The 20,316-nt window shown below is 36.7% G+C and overlaps 1 protein-coding gene across 3 annotated transcripts in view; it reads right to left on the bottom strand.

Annotated features, from left to right (window-relative positions):
* The window catches only part of LOC123559584 (SH3 domain-binding protein 5-like), a 218,352-nt gene that overhangs the window by 3,288 nt on the left and 194,748 nt on the right, over positions 1-20,316 (bottom strand). For 2 of the 3 annotated variants that reach the window (XM_053552560.1, XM_053552561.1), the window contains 3 exons: positions 6,840-6,970; positions 5,408-5,473; positions 5,082-5,124 (listed from right to left, as the gene is read on the bottom strand). In XM_053552560.1, coding sequence (XP_053408535.1) covers positions 5,082-5,124; positions 5,408-5,473; positions 6,840-6,970 — 240 coding nt within the window. The remainder of the gene's footprint in view (positions 1-5,081; positions 5,125-5,407; positions 5,474-6,839; positions 6,971-20,316) is intronic. The other variant, XM_053552562.1, reaches the window with a different exon arrangement.

Raw genomic sequence — 20,316 nt, 5'->3', positions numbered from 1 at the left:
TTCATCAAGGTTAATGGTCTGACAGTGTACGGCGAATGAAGAAGAAGATGAAGAACCTAGGGCAATACTTTGAAAATTATGGTAGAGAGTCAAACCCTGACATCAAATGCCAAATATCAAGGCTCTAGCCATTATGGCTTCAGAGAAGATTTTGTCTCTTATTATATAAGCCTACAGTAAATTCATGTAACACTCCAGAGCTTAGTCATTTTTTACCCTATGGGAATAATATGAACAGTTATAATAAAGAGTCAAACACTGATACCTTATGCAAAATATCAGAGCTCTAGCTATTATGGATTCAGAGAAGAAGATATTTAAAGTTTCTTTTATATTAGCCTATATTATATACATGTCACACACATGGGCATGAACATTTTTGAACCTTGGGCAATAATTTGAAAAATTACAGTAGACAGTCAAACCCTCATATCACATGCCAAATATCCAGGCTCTAGCTATTATGGATTCAGAAGAAGATTTTCAAAGTTTCTTATATAAAAGCTTATAGTAAGTACATGTCACTCACACACAGGGGTGTGGCCTTTTTTGACCCTTGGGCAATAATAAGAACAATTATGGTAGGGAGTGAAACCCTTATATCACAAACCAAATATCAAAGCTCTAGCTATAATGACTTCAGAGAAGAAGATTTCCAAAATTTCCTATATATAAGCATATAGTGCTGTATAGCGGGTTATATTCACGGTGCCAAATGTTTTCGTTTATTGAAGAGTTTTGAAATCACGGTGTCTTAATTTCGCGGAAACTACTTCGACCGCGAATTAAAAAACTACTTCGACCGCCAATTAAAAACCTTAGTTGTAAACAACTGAAAGGGAGATCATTTTTCTTAGACATGCAAATAACAATAAACACGCGAATAAGTCTGTCGTTGTCAACTGAATAAATGATAATTCAACACTTTGGCGGTATTTAGTCCTGTAATGCATTGAATACTAATATTTATCATGCATCGAAACAAATGGTAGGTAGCTTCTTACGACGTATTCATACAAACCCCCAAGTTTATATTTAATTTATCAATTATAAAGAAAATGAATAGAAAAAAAATTATCTCACAGCATCTGCTAAACATGTATTTGTTCAATTTTCGTGATTTTGATGAACATGTTTGTGTTGTTATCTTATTTATTTTGGTTGCTCCGCGCACAATTTGTATGTTTTTAACACTGATACTGAAAATCCTTTATGCTGTGATAAAAACATTATTTAACATCTATAACTACTTTAATCATCAGTTTAAACAGACAATACTATGAATAGGAAGTTGTTTGTACACTACGGTGATTGTATTAAGCGAAGTATAATAGCGAAAGATGCAATTATCAAAAATGATCAAAAATTGATTTGTAAAGTATAACAGCTATATAACAATACGATGTTTTTCACAACTTCATTTCTCATGTGCATAATTTCTATATTAATAGGATCGAGGCAAGTACCGAAAAAGGGAGTATTTGGTGAATGACATTAATTGATTACATGTATAATATTTGTGTTTCTGTTGTTGTGCCCCATCTATCATACTGATTTTCTTTTTGATAAAATCAACTGTTCATCATATGTAAGAATTTTTTTGTTTGTCAGGCGAAGTAAAAATGTAAGAACGAGTAAAGTTTGTACTTGAGTGGTGTCCCTTGGTGAAACGTGTATATTCACGGTAGTAAATAATCGCGGTGTTTAAATTTCGTGTTGTCAATGTTGACCGTGAATATAGCGAAAATTAAACCTCCGCGAATATAACCCACTATACAGTATATACATCTCACACTTGTGGGCGTTGCCATTTTTGACCCTAGGGCAATAATTTGAATACTTATGTAGAGAGTCAAACCCTGATATCACAAGCCAAATATCAAGGCTGCAGCTATTATTGGTTCAGAGAAGAAGATTTTTACAGTCTGACAGTTGAAAACCTATTTACAACCAAAGTGACCCATATGTTCAATGAACAGGAACTGTTTGACACTTTTGAAAGAGGGCCACCAAAGATCACTTCTGTAAAGTTTCATCAAAATCCATTCTGTTTTGGAGGAGATGTTGTTTAAAGAAATTGTTGATGACGAATGCATGCACGCACACACGACGGACACAGCGTGATCACAGTAACTCACCATAAGCACTTCGTGCTCAGATACAGTCATTTAAAGGCATCTCTATTTTTAGCTCTAGTGGCCCCTAAAAGGGGCAAAATATGAACAAAATATGGAGATGACCTTATAATGATTGTACTGACCAAGTTTGATGAAGATCCATCAAGCTGTTCATGAGAAGAAGTCATTTAAAAGTTTTTCTATTTCTAGCTCTAGCAGTCCTTAAAAGGGGCTAACTATCCACAATTGAACAAATTTGGTTGAGGACCTTAAATAACTAGAGTTGTCACAGGAGTAACAAATTATACCCCCACAATATGGCCTTGTCACAGAACTAAGCCAATGTCAAAGCTGAACTTGCTTGACCTTTGACCTACTGACCTCAAAATCAATACAGGTCATCTGTTAGTCATGATCAACATCCCTATGAAGTTTCATGATCCTCAGCCCAAGTGTTCTCAAGTTATTGTCTGGAAAAGGTTTCAATGTTCCGGGTCACTCTGACCTTTGACATTTGGAACTCAAAATCAATAGGGGTCATCTGCTGGTCATGACCAACCTGCCTATTAAGTTTCGTTATCCTGGTCCAAAGAGTTCTGAAGTCATTTTCCGAAAACCGTTTTAAAAATGTTCCGGGTCATTGTGACCTTGACCTGTGACCTAAAAATCATTAGGGATCATTTTTGTGTCATTGTGACCTTGACCTTTGACCTACTAACCTCAAATGGCCAATCACCCCCATTTGAACAAATTAATGGGAGGACCTTATATTAATAAATTTGGGTGAATACCTTATAATGATGCTACACACTAAATTTGATGATCCATCAAGTGGTTCAGGAGAAGAAGTTAAGGAGCCAAATGCCCCCACTTGAACAAATTTTTGAGAGGCCTTTATAATGATGTTACAGAGCAAGTTTCATGATGATCCATCAAGTGGTTCATGAGAAGAAGCTGTTTATAGGTTTTTCTATTTTTAGCTCTTGGGGGCCCTACAAGGGGCCAAGGAAAACCATTTGAACAAACTTGATAAAGATAGAGGTCCATGTCAGGATGCTACTGACAAAGATTGGTGTAAATCTGACCAGTAGTTACAGAGGAGAAGATGTTTTAAGTTAAAATATTAATACAGGATGATAGACCATCCACCTATACTAATTGCTCACCCTGAACAAAGTTCAGTTGAGCTAAAAATGGTTCTATTTGAAATCACTCTATCACTAAAACCTTTCTCTTTCTCTTAAATTGACCATAAAGGCATTTTTTTTTATTCAGTTAGGTTACAAAGCACACACTGTACTGATTACAAAAAGAATTTAGAAATGAAATATCTCCTACATATCATAAATGCATTTATTATTCATTATCAATTCAATGATGGATACTTATAAACAAGAGGGCGATGATGGCCCTATATCACTCACCACAGTTTAGTTGCTTGCTTAAATAAATTTCTTTGCTTAAGCTTCACTAACAAAAACTAGTGAGTAGGTCATGGTAAAGATTATTCAAGACAACTACTGAAATCTATTTAAAAATTAAGCTGGTGGTCCAAATTTCTTTGCTGTAGCTTCAAAAACAAGAAAGTTGGTCAGGGTTAGGAATATTAAAGATGAGTATTGAAATCAGTATCAACAGTTATGAACGCGGTCCAAATTTCTATGCTGTACCTTAAAAAACAAGAAAGTAGGTCAGTAGGTTATGATTAAGACAATTCAAGATGAACATTGAAATCTGTATCAAACATCATGCTTGTGGTCCAAATTTCTTTGCCACTGCTTCAAAAACCAATAAGTCTATGTAAAACAAGGGACCACCCGGGCATAGCCTATACTGACCCTAGGGTCATGATTTGAACAATCTTGGTAGAGAACCACTAGAGCATAACACATACTAAATATCTAAGCTCTGGGCCTTATGGTTTAAGACAATAATGTTTTCAAAGAGTTTTCCCTGTACAAGTCTATTCAAATCATGTGCCCCCCCCCCCCCCAGGGTGGGGCCATATTTGACCCACAGGGAATAATTTGAACAATCTTTGTAGAGGACCATTAGATGATGCTACATACCAAATATCAAAGCCCTAGGCCCTGTGGTTTTGGACAAGAAGATTTTCCAAGTTTTTCCCTATGAAAGTCTATATAAAACATGTGACCCCAGGGCGAAGCCATATTTGACCCTAGGGGGATAATTTGAACAAATATGGCAGAGGACCATTAGATGATGCTACATACCAAATATCAAAGCCCTAGGTCTTGTGGTTTTGGACAAGAAGATTTTCAAAGTTTTTCCCTATATAGGTCAATATAGACCATGTGACCCCCGGGGCGGGGCCATATTTGACCCTAGGGGAATAATATGTATAAACTTGGTAAAGGACCACTAGACAATGCTACACACCAAATATCAAAGCCCTAAGCCTTGTGGTTTTGGACAAGAAGATTTTCAAAGTTTTTCCCAGGGGGATAATGTGAACAAACTTGGTAAAGGACCACTAGACAATGCTACATAACAAATATCAAAGCCCTAGACCCTTTGGTTTCAGACAAGAAGATTTTCAAAGTTTTGCCCTATATAAGTCTATATAAACCATGTGACCCCCAGGGCGGGGCCATATTTGACCCTAGGGGGGATAATTTGAACAATCTTTGTACAGGACCACCTAAGATGATGTTACATACCAAATATCAAAGCCCTATGACCTGTGGTTTCAGACAAGAAGAGTTTTTCCTTTTGGTTGCCATGGCAACCAGAGTTCTGTATGGAATTCAATTCTTTGAGCAATTTTTAAAGAAAACCATCCAAGGAACATCCCTGTGAAGTTTCATCAAAATTGGCCAGGTGGTTTAGGAGGAGATGTTGTTTAAAGGAAAGTGTGGACAGACGGCGGACGGTGAGCGATCACAACAGCTCACCCTGATAACAGGTGAGCTAAATATGTTAAAATGGTCAAAACATGCTCACCTCCATCATTTGGTTGAATTTGGCTTTCATTTCAAAGTATGGCCTGCAATATTAAAAAATCATACTCTTTGAAAAACATTGTCAGGAAATCTGGTGTACAATGCAAACACATTCCGTTTTAAGCAAAACGGGATAGCCAGAACCTGGATAGTTAACATAGTCAGTAAAACTGAAATACACCTGTTTTTGTTTTATTATATAAAATTACAAATTAACTATAAATATTCCGCTGACCTTTGAAAATGGAAAAGTACATTTATCTTTAACAGGGGAAAAAAGTATTAAAAATAAAGAAGAGGACAACAATAATTTTACCAACAACTTACAAGAGTTCAATTTCATATTGGTTAACAATGTCTGAAAGTCTGAGAAAACTACACTGGATCGACAATCTGGGGGAAAGATTAACACATTTTATATTAGCTATACATTTTTATCATAATATCATCTGTGTCCTTATAATTTATAAACAAAATTTCTCCTTTTTTTCTAAAATAATTTTTGTAAATGTTTGAATGAGGATCTAATCATAGCATTATTTCATCTGTCAAAATATTTTTATAACTAATATTCTGATTTAAAAAGTTCTGTATAAACATAATATTATGTAAAAATAAAACTTAAATCACTAAATACGAAAAATGTGGAGATTATGCTCAAATAAATTACTTAGAAATAAAATGAAAGTAACATCATGCTTCAGACATGCCAAATGCTTTAAAAATTCTTTAATCAATTAAAACAAGCTTTGGTGAATTTGACAGTAAAACTTGCACATGCAATACAAGAATAGTCTACTATTTCTCATATTCCAGTAGCTGTAGTCAAACATTTAACCTATGACATTGTTAACCAACAGAAACATAATTATATATAAGATTTTGAACATATAAAACAATAGGGGTTATATCTTATTTTGTATAATTAATAACTCTGTGTTATTGCTGGATTTAACTTTGATTTGACACAAAAAAGCCATATATAACCTGTGTAATTAAATTTTGACAACAGTTTTAAGTCTATAAGGATATCAACAACTTGCATTAATATTTTGATATGATGCCTGGCAAAATCCTTGCCAATTAAAAGACCTTAAGAAAAACAACACATATTAAAAGAATTTCAGGCAAAATGCAGGATAAACATGCCATGATCTAAGCACATATAATTAGTTATTATTACCTACAACTACCTTCTACCTTCACAGTAATGGTAAAATATACACATACTCTTGACAAAGCAAACTTCCTTTCATAAAAAATGGTCATTTCATTGAATTTATAACCAACTTTGGTATTTCTACACAAACCATACAGCATAAAAAGAATTTGTTTTTTAAAAATAAGGTTTCTTAGTCAAAACATAAATTCATACTTTTCAGGCCATATTAAAGGTCCAGTACTAAGGAAAGTGAACATTTTAATTTCTTTTAAAAAGCACAGAAACTATTTTATTTTATTGGAAAATGAAAGTTGGTATGTAGAAATTCGAAATAAATCGCAGTATATGTACAATTATTTTTCTATGAACTATGAAGAAAGTTAAAAAGACCTGGGGGTCATTCTATCGATTCATTGAAATTTCAACATAATACACATACATTTCTTTGAGTTCCAAAGATCTTCTGTAAATTTTGACCTGCCAATCTTCATTATTTAGTGTCCTGCAGAAGTCTATGCACTGGCTATGAAAAAAATTGCCAACTCACTTTCCCTTAGTAATGGACCTTTAAACATGCTATACTTGATACATGCTTACTTAGATTTATTGATAGATCGTTTGAGTTCTTTCTGCAATTTGAGAACATGTTCCTCAGCTTCATTGAATTTCTGTGTTGTCTTCAAGTGGACCTTCTCACTTTCCAGTCTCTCCATCTCCGCATCATTCACCTGTATAAATAAATAAATAAATAAATATATATATATACATACCATGTTTATAAACAGAATATCATATTTATACTTAACTTAAAGGTGTCATAGATACAGTAAACAAGCTTTTGCTTTGATATGACCAGGTAACCTAGTTTTTGATCACAAATGACCCAGTTTAAAACAAGAGCTGTCACTAAGCGCCTTGACCTTTGACCCCAAAGTCAATAGGGGTCGTGTACTCAATAAGTACTATTAGCATGTGAAGTTTGAAGGTCCTGGGTGCAGTGGTTCGCGAGTAAAGTGCCTTCATGCAAAAAGTTAACATTGATCCCTGTGACCTTGACCTTTGACCTGGTGACCCCAAAGTCAGTAGGGGTCGTGTACTCAATACGTACTATCAGCATGTGAAGTTTGAAGGTCCTGGGTGCAGTAGTTCGCGAGTAAAGTGCCTTCATGCAAAAAGTTGACATTGGCCCCTGTGACCTTGACCTTTGACCTGGTGACCCCAAAGCCAGTAGGGGTCGTGTACTCAATAAGTACTATCAGCATGTAAAGTTTGAAGGTCCTGGGTGCAGTGGTTCGCGGGTAAAGTGCCTTCATGCAAAAAGTTCATGTTGTGACGAACGAACGAACGGACAGGGGCATAAAAACCTGATCTAGAGATTATCAAGACAAATATTCTGACCAAGTTTCATAAAGCATTTTCTTTGAACTGACCTAGTTTTTGATCACTAGTGACTCAAATAACAAGAGGGTCATGATGACCCTGGATTGCTCACCTGAGTCATGATGACCCTGGATCGCTCACCTGAGTAATATGAGCTACATGTTTCAAATATCAAAATGATGATAAAATATTAAGAAAGTCAGTAGGTCACATTCATGGTCAATGAAATTCAGTTTTACGAATTGTGTGCAAAACTGTGTATGTCATCAAAATTTCAAGGCTGTATCTTAAAAAACAAGAAAGTAGGTCAGTAGGTCAAGGTCACAGTCAAGTGACATCATATTACTTGGGGTCATCAGGTAATTATAATTAAACAGTCATGGAAATAGGATCAGATGATTTTTTAAGTATTTTTCCTATATAACTCGCATAATAACTAAGTGACCCCAGGGCAGGGCCTCTTTTAACATCAGGGGCATAATTTGAACAATTTTGGTAGAGGACTACTAGACAATGCATCATACCAAATATCAAAAGCCTAGGTCGTATGGTTTCAGACAAGAAGATTTTTAAAGCTTTTTCCTATATAAGTCTATATAAAACTTGGGAACCCCAGGGCAGGGCCTCTTTTCACCCAAGGGGTACAATTTGAACAATTTTGGTTGAGGACCATTAGACAATGCTACAAACCAAATATCAAAGGTCTAAGTGTTGTGGTTTCAGACAGGAAGATTTTAAATTTTTTTTTTCCTATTTAAGTCTATGTAAACTTGGGACCCCCGGGGCGGGGCCATATTTGACCCTAGGGGGATAATTTGAATAATCTTGGTAGAGGACCACTAGATGATGCTACATACAAAATATCAAAGCCCTAGGCCCTGTGGTTTTGTACAAGAAGATTTTCAAAGTTTTCTCTATATAAGTCTATATAAACCATGTGACCCCCGGGGCAGGGCCATATTTGACCCTAGGGGGATAATTTGAAAAATTTTGGTAGAGGACCACTAGATGATGCTACACACCAGATATCAAAGCCCTAAGCCCTGTGGTTTTGGACAAGAAGATTTTTTGAGTTTTTCCTTTCGGCTGCCATGGCAACCAGAGTTCTGCATGGAATTCAATTCTTTGAATAATTTTGAAAGGGGGCCACCCAAGGATCATTTCTGTGAAGTTTGGTGTAATTCTGGCCAGTGGTTTTCAAGAAGAAGATTTTTTTAGAAATTGTTGACGACGGACGACTGACGATGACTACGCACCACGGACATCAAACGGTCACAATAGCTCACCTTGTCACTTTGTGACAGGTGAGCTAAAAACTCATCCAAGATTTCTTGGAGACAAAAATTCTGACAAAGTTTCATGCACACTAAAAGAACAAGAGATCACAGAGTGATCTTGGCGTCCACCAATGTGCCATTTTTGAGTGTTCCAAATTTCAAGACTTATTGACTAGCTCAAGGTCAAATTTCATTTCAGTACACAACACTGTGCATGTGGTCCAAATTCGAAAGCTGTAGCTTGAGAAATGTGAAAGTAGGTCACTAGATCAATTTCAAGGACAAAGTTCTTTGTACACAAAACTATGCATGTGCATCAAGTTTGAAGGCTGTAGTTTGAGAAATTTGGAAGTAGGTCACTAGGTCAATCTTAAGGTCAAAGTTTATTTCGGAACACAAAACTATGCAAGTGGTCCAAATTTGAAGGCTGTAGCTTGAGAAATGTGAAAGTAGGTCACTAGGTCAAAATCAAGGTCATATTACACTTCGGAACAAAAATCTATGCATGTGGTCCAAATTTAAAGCCTGTACCTTCAAAAATGTGAAAGTAGGTCACTAGGTCAATGTCAAGGTCAAAGTTTGTTTAGGTACACAATCCTATGCATGTGGTCTAAATTTGAAGCCTGTAGCTACAGAAATGTGAAAGTAGGTCACTAGGTCAATCTTAAGGTCAAAGTTCATTTCGGTACACAAAACTATGCATGTGGTCCAAATTTGAAGGCGGTAGCTTGAGAAATGTGAAAGTAGGTCACTAGGTCAAAATCAAGGTCAAATTTTATTTCGGAACACAGAACTATGAATGTGGTCCAAATTTGAAGCCTGTACCTTCAAAAATGTGAAAGTAGGTCACTAGGTCAATGTAAAGGTTAAAGTTTGTTTCGGTACACAAAACTATGCATGTGGTCCAAATTTGAAGGCTGTAGCTTGAGAAATGTGAAAGTAGGTCACTAGGTCAAAATCAAGGTCAAATTTCATTTCGGAACACGAAACTATGCATGTGGTCCAAATTTGAAGCCTGTACCTTCAAAAATGTGAAAGTAGGTCACTAGGTCAATGTCAAGGTCAAAGTTTTTTTCAGTGCACAAAACTATGCATGTGGTCCAAATTTGAAGGCTGTAGCTACAGAAATGTGAAAGTAGGTCACTAGGTCAAATCAAGGTCAACTCATGTCAAGGTTCATCTTGCCACTCAAAACCATACATGTGGTCCAAATTTGAATATTGTAGGTTATTGACAAGAAGATTTTAAAAGCTTTTCCCTATATAAGTCTATATGAACCATGTGACCCCCAGGGCGGGGCCATATTTGACCCTAGGGGGATAATTTGAACAAACTTGGTAGAGAACCACTAGATGATGCTACATTACAAATGCCAAAGCCCTAGGCTTTGTGGTTTGGACAAGAAGATTTTAAAAGTTTTTCCCTATATAAGTCTATGTAAACCATGTGACCCCCGGGGCAGGGCCATATTTGATCCTAAGGGGATAATTTGAACAATCTTAGTAGAAGACCACTAAATGATGCTTCATACCAAATATCAAAGCCCTAGGCTCTGTGGTTTTGTAACAAGAAGATTTTCAAAGTTTTTCCCTATATAAATCTATGTAAATTATAGAAATAAACAAAGGGCTATAACTTACTAAAAAATTGTTGAACCAGTCTGATTTTCAGGGGGACACAACTTGGGTACCAATACATCATTCTGACAAAGTTTGGTCAAAATCCTCCTGGTAGTTTCTGAGGAGATGCGATAACGAGAAATTGTTAACGGACAGACGGACAGAATGACGGACGGACGGACCACGGACGCAGAGTGATTTGAATAGCCCACCATTATGATGATGGAAAAATAGGGGGCGGAGCCAGATGAAAAATAGGAGGTGTGCAAGTTCATATCATGATTAAGACTCATGCAAGGTTTCAAGAATCTATATTAAATACTTTTTCAGCTAGGCATGTTACAAGGTGAAAATGTGCATTTTTGACTATTTCAGGGGCCATAACTCTGGAAAAAGGGGGCGGACCCAGATGATAGATAGGAGGTGCGCAAGTTCATATCATGATTAAGACTCATGCAAGGTTTCATGAATCTATATCAAATACTTTTTGAGCTAGGCGTGTCACAAGGTAAAAATGTGCATTTTTGACTATTTCAGGGGCCATAACTCTGAAAATAGGGGGCGGAGCCAGACGAAAAATAAGAGGTGCGCAAGTTCATACCATGATAAAGACTCATGCAAGGTTTCATCAATTTATATCAAATACTTTTCAAGCTAAGCGCGTCACGAACTTCGGACGGACGGACGAACTCCCATATGATCCATGTATTAGGTGGTCATTCCATTGTTTGAAAACAACAGAATGACCACTTAAGGTGGAACGCGCCTAATTTGAAGTTCTTCGGTTCCGTTTCAAAATTTTGTTTAATATAAAATTCAGCATATTCCTCATAGGATGCGTATTTTACTTTTTTGATATTTCTGTAACTTTTTTCTCTACAAACCTTCAAACACGACCATTGACGTCCATTTTTGATGAACCATAATTTCACGTCAGTCAGACTGTTTTCTTAAATTGTTCTGTTCAGTCAACAAGTATCGATTTGCTTGTTTCTCATCATATTTTCATTTAAAAATGTCTTTGAAATGGTGTATAAATTGTGGAGATCATTTTAACGTTGAAGCCGATATTTACGTTAAAGTGATGTCAGAGCGACAAATATGATGTTTAGTTTTGAATAAAAAGTTTGCGTTAATCCTGTCTCATGTAAAACCCAAACGATAGACTTTGACAAAAAACTAACATTATCATAAATACTTCATTTTCTGTCGATTGAAGGGAAAAAAATGTGGGGTCACCAAATTCATTTTCGCGTAAAATTACGTTACGCTACCCCTACCCCCAAATAACAACATAGCTTAGTTTGACTGTCTTTCCCGATATATCTGTTTTCAAACCTTAGTATTTTACATTCTCATTCATCAGTTATTCACTACAGGCGTGAAACGAATCATGGAACGTGAGAAAGAGAGTTTTCCTTTCAAAAGAGGTCCTTATAACTGTAAAATTGGCGACTTCATTGAGAAATGGTTTGAATGCAGAATGTATTACATACGCCAATACGACAATTTTGCTTAAAATACTGATTATGTTAATTTTGAAAGTCGCTTTAAATACACTTTCTATATGATAAAGCTTTTTTTATTCAAATATTTCTTATTCAAAGTACTAATAAACACGTTTTCCGTTCTAAAACACTGCTAACATGAAGAATATTTGCATATGCAATTGTGTTTATTGTTGGCATTTTTTACACTTGAAACACAAACAGAAAGCATTATTATTGTACAATATCATTGATCAATATTATACAACAGATTCAAATATTCTAAAGGTTGTGATTTCAGACGTATGACCCTTGACTCAACCGCCCCTCCAAGGGAGTAAAGGTTGTTTGTATCTTGTTTTTCTTAATATTATCCCTAACCCTCCCTAAGTACGCAAACACGCATGCACGCACATTCCAAGGTCTTACATTTTTACAATTTGTTTCTTACTTCACCACCCTAGTAACGTCTGACCAGAAGATAAGTTGTCATGTCACCCACTCCACGCATATGTTCGCATAATTTGATGGTGGAATTTGGTTTTTACGGGTCAGAGTTAATTTTTCATTATTGTGAAATTTTATACCACAGACGCTATTGGAAATAAATCATAACTTCTACAAGTTCAGTATTCATGATATAGGACAGGTTTCGTTGAGTTACAGCGGGTGTCAGTCACAACCGCTGGTTTCTTTCTTTTACCCCATCCGCTTAGCTCAGTAGGAGCGCAGATCTATGGATTGCGTGTTAGGTCCCCTGGTAGGGCATGAGGATTTGATAGAAGGCACGTGTCCGAAATCATTCGTCCTCCACCTCTGATTTATATGGTGAAGATAGAAGTTATTTGTTGGGAATACAGAATCCACTAACACTGGTTAGGTTAACTGCCCGCAGTAACGTAGAAAAACAGAGCTAAAAAATATTCTTTCTATTTTTATGTCATGGAATGTTTTCTTTACTCGTATTTCTTATGTTTCTAATATTAGGAAACAGTATTATGTATGGAATATGTTTCTATTATGTGTCTATGAATACAAGGATAACATCTGTACACACATCTCCGGAGAGCTAAAACTTCTTTGCAAAGGATGTTGTTTCTATCTAGCCAAGTTGCTAAATAAATTAATCTTTTCAGAACAACAGCCTCCTTACAACAAATATGCTGTTTTCCCACGGTTATGAGGAGGATTTACTTTATTCGAAATCGGTGTGTCCGACTACTCTCCAAATAATCGAAATATTTCCAAAACGTAAAATTTGGAATAAAGTTAGGTAGAATAATGTTTACTCGAACATGATGTTATAATCACATACAGGCTTTCTAAATTTTAAAAAGTTGTTTTAGCACTTTTTTCCGAGTTATGTGTTATATTTAAATGAATATTTCTCATTTTCACCTACGTTTTATTTTTTTCGTACTGTGCCGAGGTTGGCCAGATTCTGTTTACCCTTGTATTATTTTCTGAAGACTGGTTGTTGTTCGAATCTGCTTCATTAAGAATACACCTATATTAACTAATAAGATGTTTATGACATACATTAATAATGTAGGCCTATATTTGTTTGCCTCAGTTCTATTAGATGCATAAAATTCTTTATGTAACAATTTTTTACGCAAAGATAATACGTCACGGAAATAGCGGCATGTGATGGAATTCTATACTGGTACTTGTTAACATTAAAAGGTTGAGATAATTCAAATAAAGGATTTTCACTTTATTCTGTCGTGTTTTTTTTAAACTTGTTTTTGTAAATGTTAACAATTTAATGTGCATCGATACATTACTTTTCATGCATTATCATTAACTTGCGAGATAAATCATTTCACTTGTAACGTTGAATGAAATCATAATTAGTTGTAAAGGCCTCTTTTGATTAAATTCTACTTAAATAGGTTAAAGATGAGTTTGTCTTGATCACGAGAATCAGAAAATCCATTTAATTACGCATTTTATATCTGGGGTAGGAGTAGAGCAATGTAATTCAGCGCAAAGGGTAATGGGGTGTTGATTTTGTCGCATTCTCATATATCAAATATATATAAACATTAAAATCAGAGTTCTACACAGAAAAATATTTCGCTAATGTAACAGAGTTTTAAAGGCTATTTTGATTTAATTTTACTAGGAAAAACTAGAAAATGCTTTTGTAAAAAAGCGCATGTCTCCCCAAATGCAAAGTCCTATAGGCAAGAAGTCAATAGGGGTCAGGAGCGAAAGTCAAAGAGACACTGATGGTTGGCTGCAATAGGGATCATCTACTTGGCATGTCCAGTCATCCCGCTAAATTTCAACACTCTTGGCCTAGTGGTTCTCAAGTCACTGTTCAGGCTCCTGTGACCTTGACCTTTGATCAAGTGACCTCAAAATAAATAGGGGTCATCTACTCTGCATGTCCAATCATCCTATTAAGTTTCAACATTGTAGGTCAAGTGGTTCTCAAGTTATTTCCAAAAAATGATTTTACATGAACAGGCCACTGTGACCTTGACCTTTAATTGACTGACTCCAAAATCAATAGGGGTCATCTACTCTGCATGTTCAATCATCCTATGAAGTTTCAACACTCTGGGTCAATTGGTTCTCTAGTTATTGATCGGAACTGGTTATCAATGTTCAGGCCCCTGTGACCTTGACCTTTAACGGAGTGACCCCAAAAACAATAGGGGTCATTTACTCTGTATGAACAATCATCCTATGAAGTTTCAACATTCTGGGTCGAGAGGTTCTCAAGTTATTGATTGGAAATGGTTTTCCATGTTCAGGCCCCTGTGGCCTTGACCTTTAACAGAGTGACCCCAAAGTGGTTAGGGGTCATCTACTCTGCATGACCAATCATCCTATTAAGTTTCATCATTCTGGGTCAAGTGGTTCTCAAGTTACTGACTGGAAATGGTTTTCAATGTTCAGGCCCCTGTGGCCTTGACCTTTCACAGAGTGACCCCAAAATCGTTAGGGGTCATCTACTCTGCATGACCAATCATCCTATTAAGTTTAACATTCTGGGTCAAGTGGTTCTCAAGTTACTGACCGGAAATGGTTTTCAATGTTCAGGCCCCTGTGACCTTGACCTTTAAGGGAGTGACCCCAAAATTGATAGGGGTCATCTACTTTGTATGTACAATCATCCTATGAAGTTTCAACATTCTGGGTGAAGTGGTTCTCCAGTTATTGATCGGAAATGGTTTTCCATGTTCAGGCCCCTGTGACCTTGACCTTCGATGGAGTGACCCAAAAATCAATAGGGGTCATCTACTCTTTATGATCAATCATCCTATGAAGTTTCAACATTCTGGGTCAAGTGGTTCTCCAGTTATTGATCGGAAATGGTTTTCAATGTTCAGGCCCCTGTGACCTTGACCTTTGACGGAGTGACCCCAAAATCAATAGGGGTCATCTACTCTTCATGACCAATCATCCTATGAAGTTTCAACATTCCGGTTCAAGTGGTTCTCTAGTTATTGATCGGAAATGGTTTTCAATGTTCAGGCCCCTGTGACCTTGACCTTTGACGGAGTGACCCCAAAATCAATAGGGGTCATCTACTCTTCATGACCAATCATCCTATGAAGTTTCAACATTCCGGTTCAAGTGGTTCTCTAGTTATTGATCGGAAATGGTTTTCAATGTTCAGGCCCCTGTGACCATGACCTTTGACGGAGTGACCCCAAAAACAATAGGGGTCGTCTACTCCAGCAGCCCTACAATCCTATAAAGTCTGAAGGTTCTAGGTCAAATGGTTCTCCAGTTATTACTTGGAAATGAAGTGTGACGTACGGACGGACGGACAGGGCAAAAACAATATGTCTCCTGGGGGAGACATAATAAAATAGTAGAGTTTATCCTAAAAGGAGGAGATACATGAAAAAATACTCAATTGTGCTTTCTTGTGATTTGGGGGGTAGGGGTAGCGTAACGTATTATTACGCGAAAATGAATTCGGTGACCCCATAATTTTATTCCTTCAATCAACAGAAAATAAAGTTTTCATGATCATGTTAGTGTTTTGTCAAATTCTATCGTTTGGGTTTTACATGAGACAAGATTAACGCAAACTTTTTATTCAAAACTAAACGTCATATTAAGTGGTTACGGAATGAATACAAAGGATTTCTATTGTCCAAGGCCACACCTCCTACCACCTAAGGTACCAATCGTGTGTTCGCACAGACGCACGGATGCACGGACAAGACCAAATCCATTATTTTGGCTATTTCAACGCCCATAAGCGCTAAGATTCTCAAGAAGAATGCCAAGTGTGCAAAGTCACATCATGATAAAGACTCGTGCAAAGTTTCATGAATTTACATCAAATACTTTTTGAGCTAGGCAAATTATTAGGTGAAAATGTGCAGTTTTGACCATTTCAGGGGCCATAACATTAACAAGAGGGCCATGAAGGCCCTGTATCGCTCACCTGACCTATTGACCTAAAGATCATCAAGATTAACATTCTGACCAAGTTTCATTAAGATATGGTCATAAATGCAGCCTCTGAAGTGTTAACTAGCTTTCCCTTTGATTTGACCCGGTGTCCTAGTTTTTAAACCCACATGACCCAGATTCAAACCTGATCTAAAGATCATCAAGATTAACATTCTGACTAAGTTTCAAGAAGATACAGTCATAAATGTGGCCTCTAGAGTGTTAGTACAAGCTTTTCCTTCGAACTGTCCTAGTGATCTAGTTTTTGAAAGCACCGGACCCAGATATGAACTTGACCTATAGATCATCAAGATTAATATTCTGACTAAGTTTCATTAAGATATGATCAAAAATGTGGCTTCTAGAGTATTAACTAGCTTTTCCTTTGATTTGACGTGGTGACCTAGATTTTTATTATACATGACCCAGATTCAAACTGGACCTTGAGATCATCAAGATTAACATTCTGACCAAGTTTCATGAAGATACAGTCATAAATGTAGCCTCTACAGTGTTAAAAAGCTTTTCTTTTGATTTGACCTGGTGATCTAGTTTTTGACCCCAGATAACCCAATATCGAACTCCTCCAAGATTTCATTGAAGGTAACATTCTGACCAAGTTTCATTCAGATTGGGCCAAAATTGTGACCTCTAGAGTGTTAACAAGCTTTTCCTTTGATTTAACCTGGTGACCTAGTTTTTGACCCCAGATGACCAAATATCTAAATCGTCCAAGATTTTATTGAGGGTAACATTCTGACCAAGTTTCATTCAGATTGGGCCAAAATTGTGATCTCTAGAGTGTTAACAAGCTTTTCCTCTGATTTGACCTGTGACCTAGTTTTTGACCCCAGATGACCCAATATCAAACATGTCCAAGATTTTATTGAGGGTAACATTCTGACCAAGTTTCATTCAGATTGGGCCTAAATTGTGACCCCTACAGTGTTAACCAGCTTTTCCTCTGATCTGACCTGGTGACCTAGTTTTTGACCCCAGATGACCCAATATCGAACTTGCCCAAGATTTTATTGAGGGTAACACTCTGACCAAGTTTCATTAAGATTAGGCCAAAATTGTGACCTCTAGAGTGTTAACAGTCAAATTGTTGAGGACGGACGACGGACATAGGGCGATCACAAAAGCTCACCTAGAGCACTTCATGCTCAGGTGAGCTAAAAATAGGGGGTGAAGCCAGCCAAAAAATAGGAGCTGGCAAGTTTATATCATGATAAAGACTCGTGCAAGTTTTCATCAATTTATATCAAACACTTTTTGAGCTAGGCGCGTCACACGGTGAAAATGTGCATTTTGACTATTTCAGGGGCAATAACGCTGGAAATAGGGGGCGAAGGCAGACACAAAATATGAGGTGTGCAAGTTCTTATCATGATAAAGACTCATGCAAGGTTTAATCAATTTATATGAAATACTTTTTGAGCTAGGCACGTCACAAGGTGAAAATGTGCATTTTTGACTATTTCAGGACTATTCCAGGCCACAACTCTGGAAATAGGGGGCAGATCAAGATAAAAAATAATAGAAGGTGCGCAAGTTCATATCATGATAAAGACTCATGCTAGGTTTAATCAATTTATATCAAATACTTTTTCAGCTAGGCGTGTCACAAGGTGAAAATGTGCATTTCTGACTATTTCAGGGGCCATAACTCTGAAAATAGGTGGCGGAGCTAGACGAAAAATAGGAGGTGCACAGTTCATATCATGATTAAGACTCATGCAAGGTTTCATCAATTTATATCAAATATTTTTTGAGCTAGGCGCGTCCTGAACTTGGTACAGACGGACGGACAAGACCAAATATATATGCCCCCACCACTCATGGGGGGGGGGGGGGGGCAAAAAAAGTAGGAATTGTAGATTTTCTAAAAAGTAAGAAAAGTAAGAAAAAGTAGGACTACTTGAAAGCCTGCATACTGACCAAGTTTCATGTAGATAGGGTCATAAATGTGGCCTCTAGAGTGTTAACAAGATTTTCCTTTGATTTCACCTGGTGACCTAGTTTTTAATCCAACATGACCCACTTGACCTAGAGGTCATCAAGGTGAACATTCTGACCAATTCTCATGAGTTTCAAACTTAATATTTAAAATGTGGTCTCTAGAGTGTTAACAAATTTTCCTTTGATCTGTCCTAGTGACCTAGTTTTTGACCCCACATGACCCAGTTTCGAACTTGGCTTTAAGATCATCAAGATAAACATACTGACCAAGTTTCATGAAGAAAGGGTCATAAATGTGAACTCTAGAGTGCTAACAAGATTTTCCTTTGATCTGGCCTACTGACCTAGTTTTTGACCCCACATGACCCAGTCAGTTTCAAACTTGACCTAGAGATCATCAAGAAAAACATTCTGACCAATTTTCATAAAGACTGGGTCAAAACTGTGGCCTCTAGAGTGTTGACATGGCAAATGTTGACGGACAACACACAAAGACAGACGACGGACAATGACTGGTCACAACTGAGCTTACCTTGAGCACTTTGTGCTCAGGTGAGCTATAAATGAACATAAACAAAACAAGAGCTGTCCGTAAGACAGCAAAGCTCGACTATTCGAAATATTGTCACAGACGCAGGAAATTATTACCCAAAATGTTAAATATCAACAGAGTTTTAAGTTCGAAAGGGGACATAATTTGACCAAAATACATATCAGAGTTATGGGCTTGTTGCTATCAACTAGTTTTACAACCCCGAAGAAACATGTTAAGTTTCAATTCAATATCTGCATTAGTTTTGGGGATAGTAACTTGCATGTAAAACTTCAACCAGAATTTTTTAAGTCCAAAAGGGGGCATAATTTGCTCAAAATACATGTTAAGAGTTATGGAACTTGACCCAGTGAGGTTGGTAATTGACCTAGAAAAAGAAAAAATAAGTTTCAAAGCTATATGCCTTTTGGTAATAGCTGTATGTACTTGCACACAAAACTTTAACCAGGATTTTCTAAGTCCAAAAGGGGGCATAATTTGCCCAAAATACATGTCAGAGTTATGGGACTTGGTGCTATCAACTAGTTTTATAACCCCGAAGACATATGTGAAGTTTCAATTTAATATCTGTAGTAGTTTTGGAGATAGTTACTTGCATGTTAAACTTTAACCAGGATTTTCTGTCCAGAAGGGGGCATAATTTGCCCAAAATACATGTCAGAGTTATGGGACTTGACCTAGTGAGGTAGGTATTTGATCTAGAAAAAGAAAAAATAAGTTTCAAATCTATATGCCTTTTAGTAATAGCTGTATGTACTTGCATGCAAAACTTTAACCAGAATTTTCTAAGTCCAAAAGGGGGCATAATTTGCCCAAAATACATATCAGAGTTATGGGACTTGACCCAGTGAGGTAGGTAATTGATCTAGAAAAAGAAAAAATAAGTTTCAAATCTATATGCCTTTTAGTAATAGCTGTATGTACTTGCACGCAAAACTTTAACCAGAATTTTCTTAGTCCAAAAGGGGGCATAATTTGGCCAAAATGAAGGTCAGAGTTATGGGACTTGGTGCTATCAACTAGTTTTATAACCCCAAAGACACATGTGAAGTTTCAATTCAATATCTGCATTAGTTTTCGAGATAGTAACTAGAATGTAAAACTTTAACCAGAATTTTCTAAGTCCAAAAGGGGGCATAATTTGCTCAAAATACATGTTAGAGTTATGGAACTTGACCCAGTGAGGTTGGTAATTGACCTAGAAAAAGAATAAATAAGTTTCAAAGCTATATGCCTTTAAATGATAGCTGTATGTACTTGCATGCAAAAATTTTAACTAGAAAGTTTCTCAGGAACAACTAAAACAAGAAGCATAGAAATTCCACCAAAACCAGGCTTTCTATTGCATCACGCCAACAGGTTCCTAGCATA

Source organism: Mercenaria mercenaria, chromosome 10 (genome assembly GCF_021730395.1).
Source record: "Mercenaria mercenaria strain notata chromosome 10, MADL_Memer_1, whole genome shotgun sequence".
NCBI lineage: Eukaryota > Metazoa > Mollusca > Bivalvia > Venerida > Veneridae > Mercenaria > Mercenaria mercenaria.
Note: the sequence above shows the minus strand (reverse complement) of the source record. Positions and strands in the feature narration are given on the sequence as shown.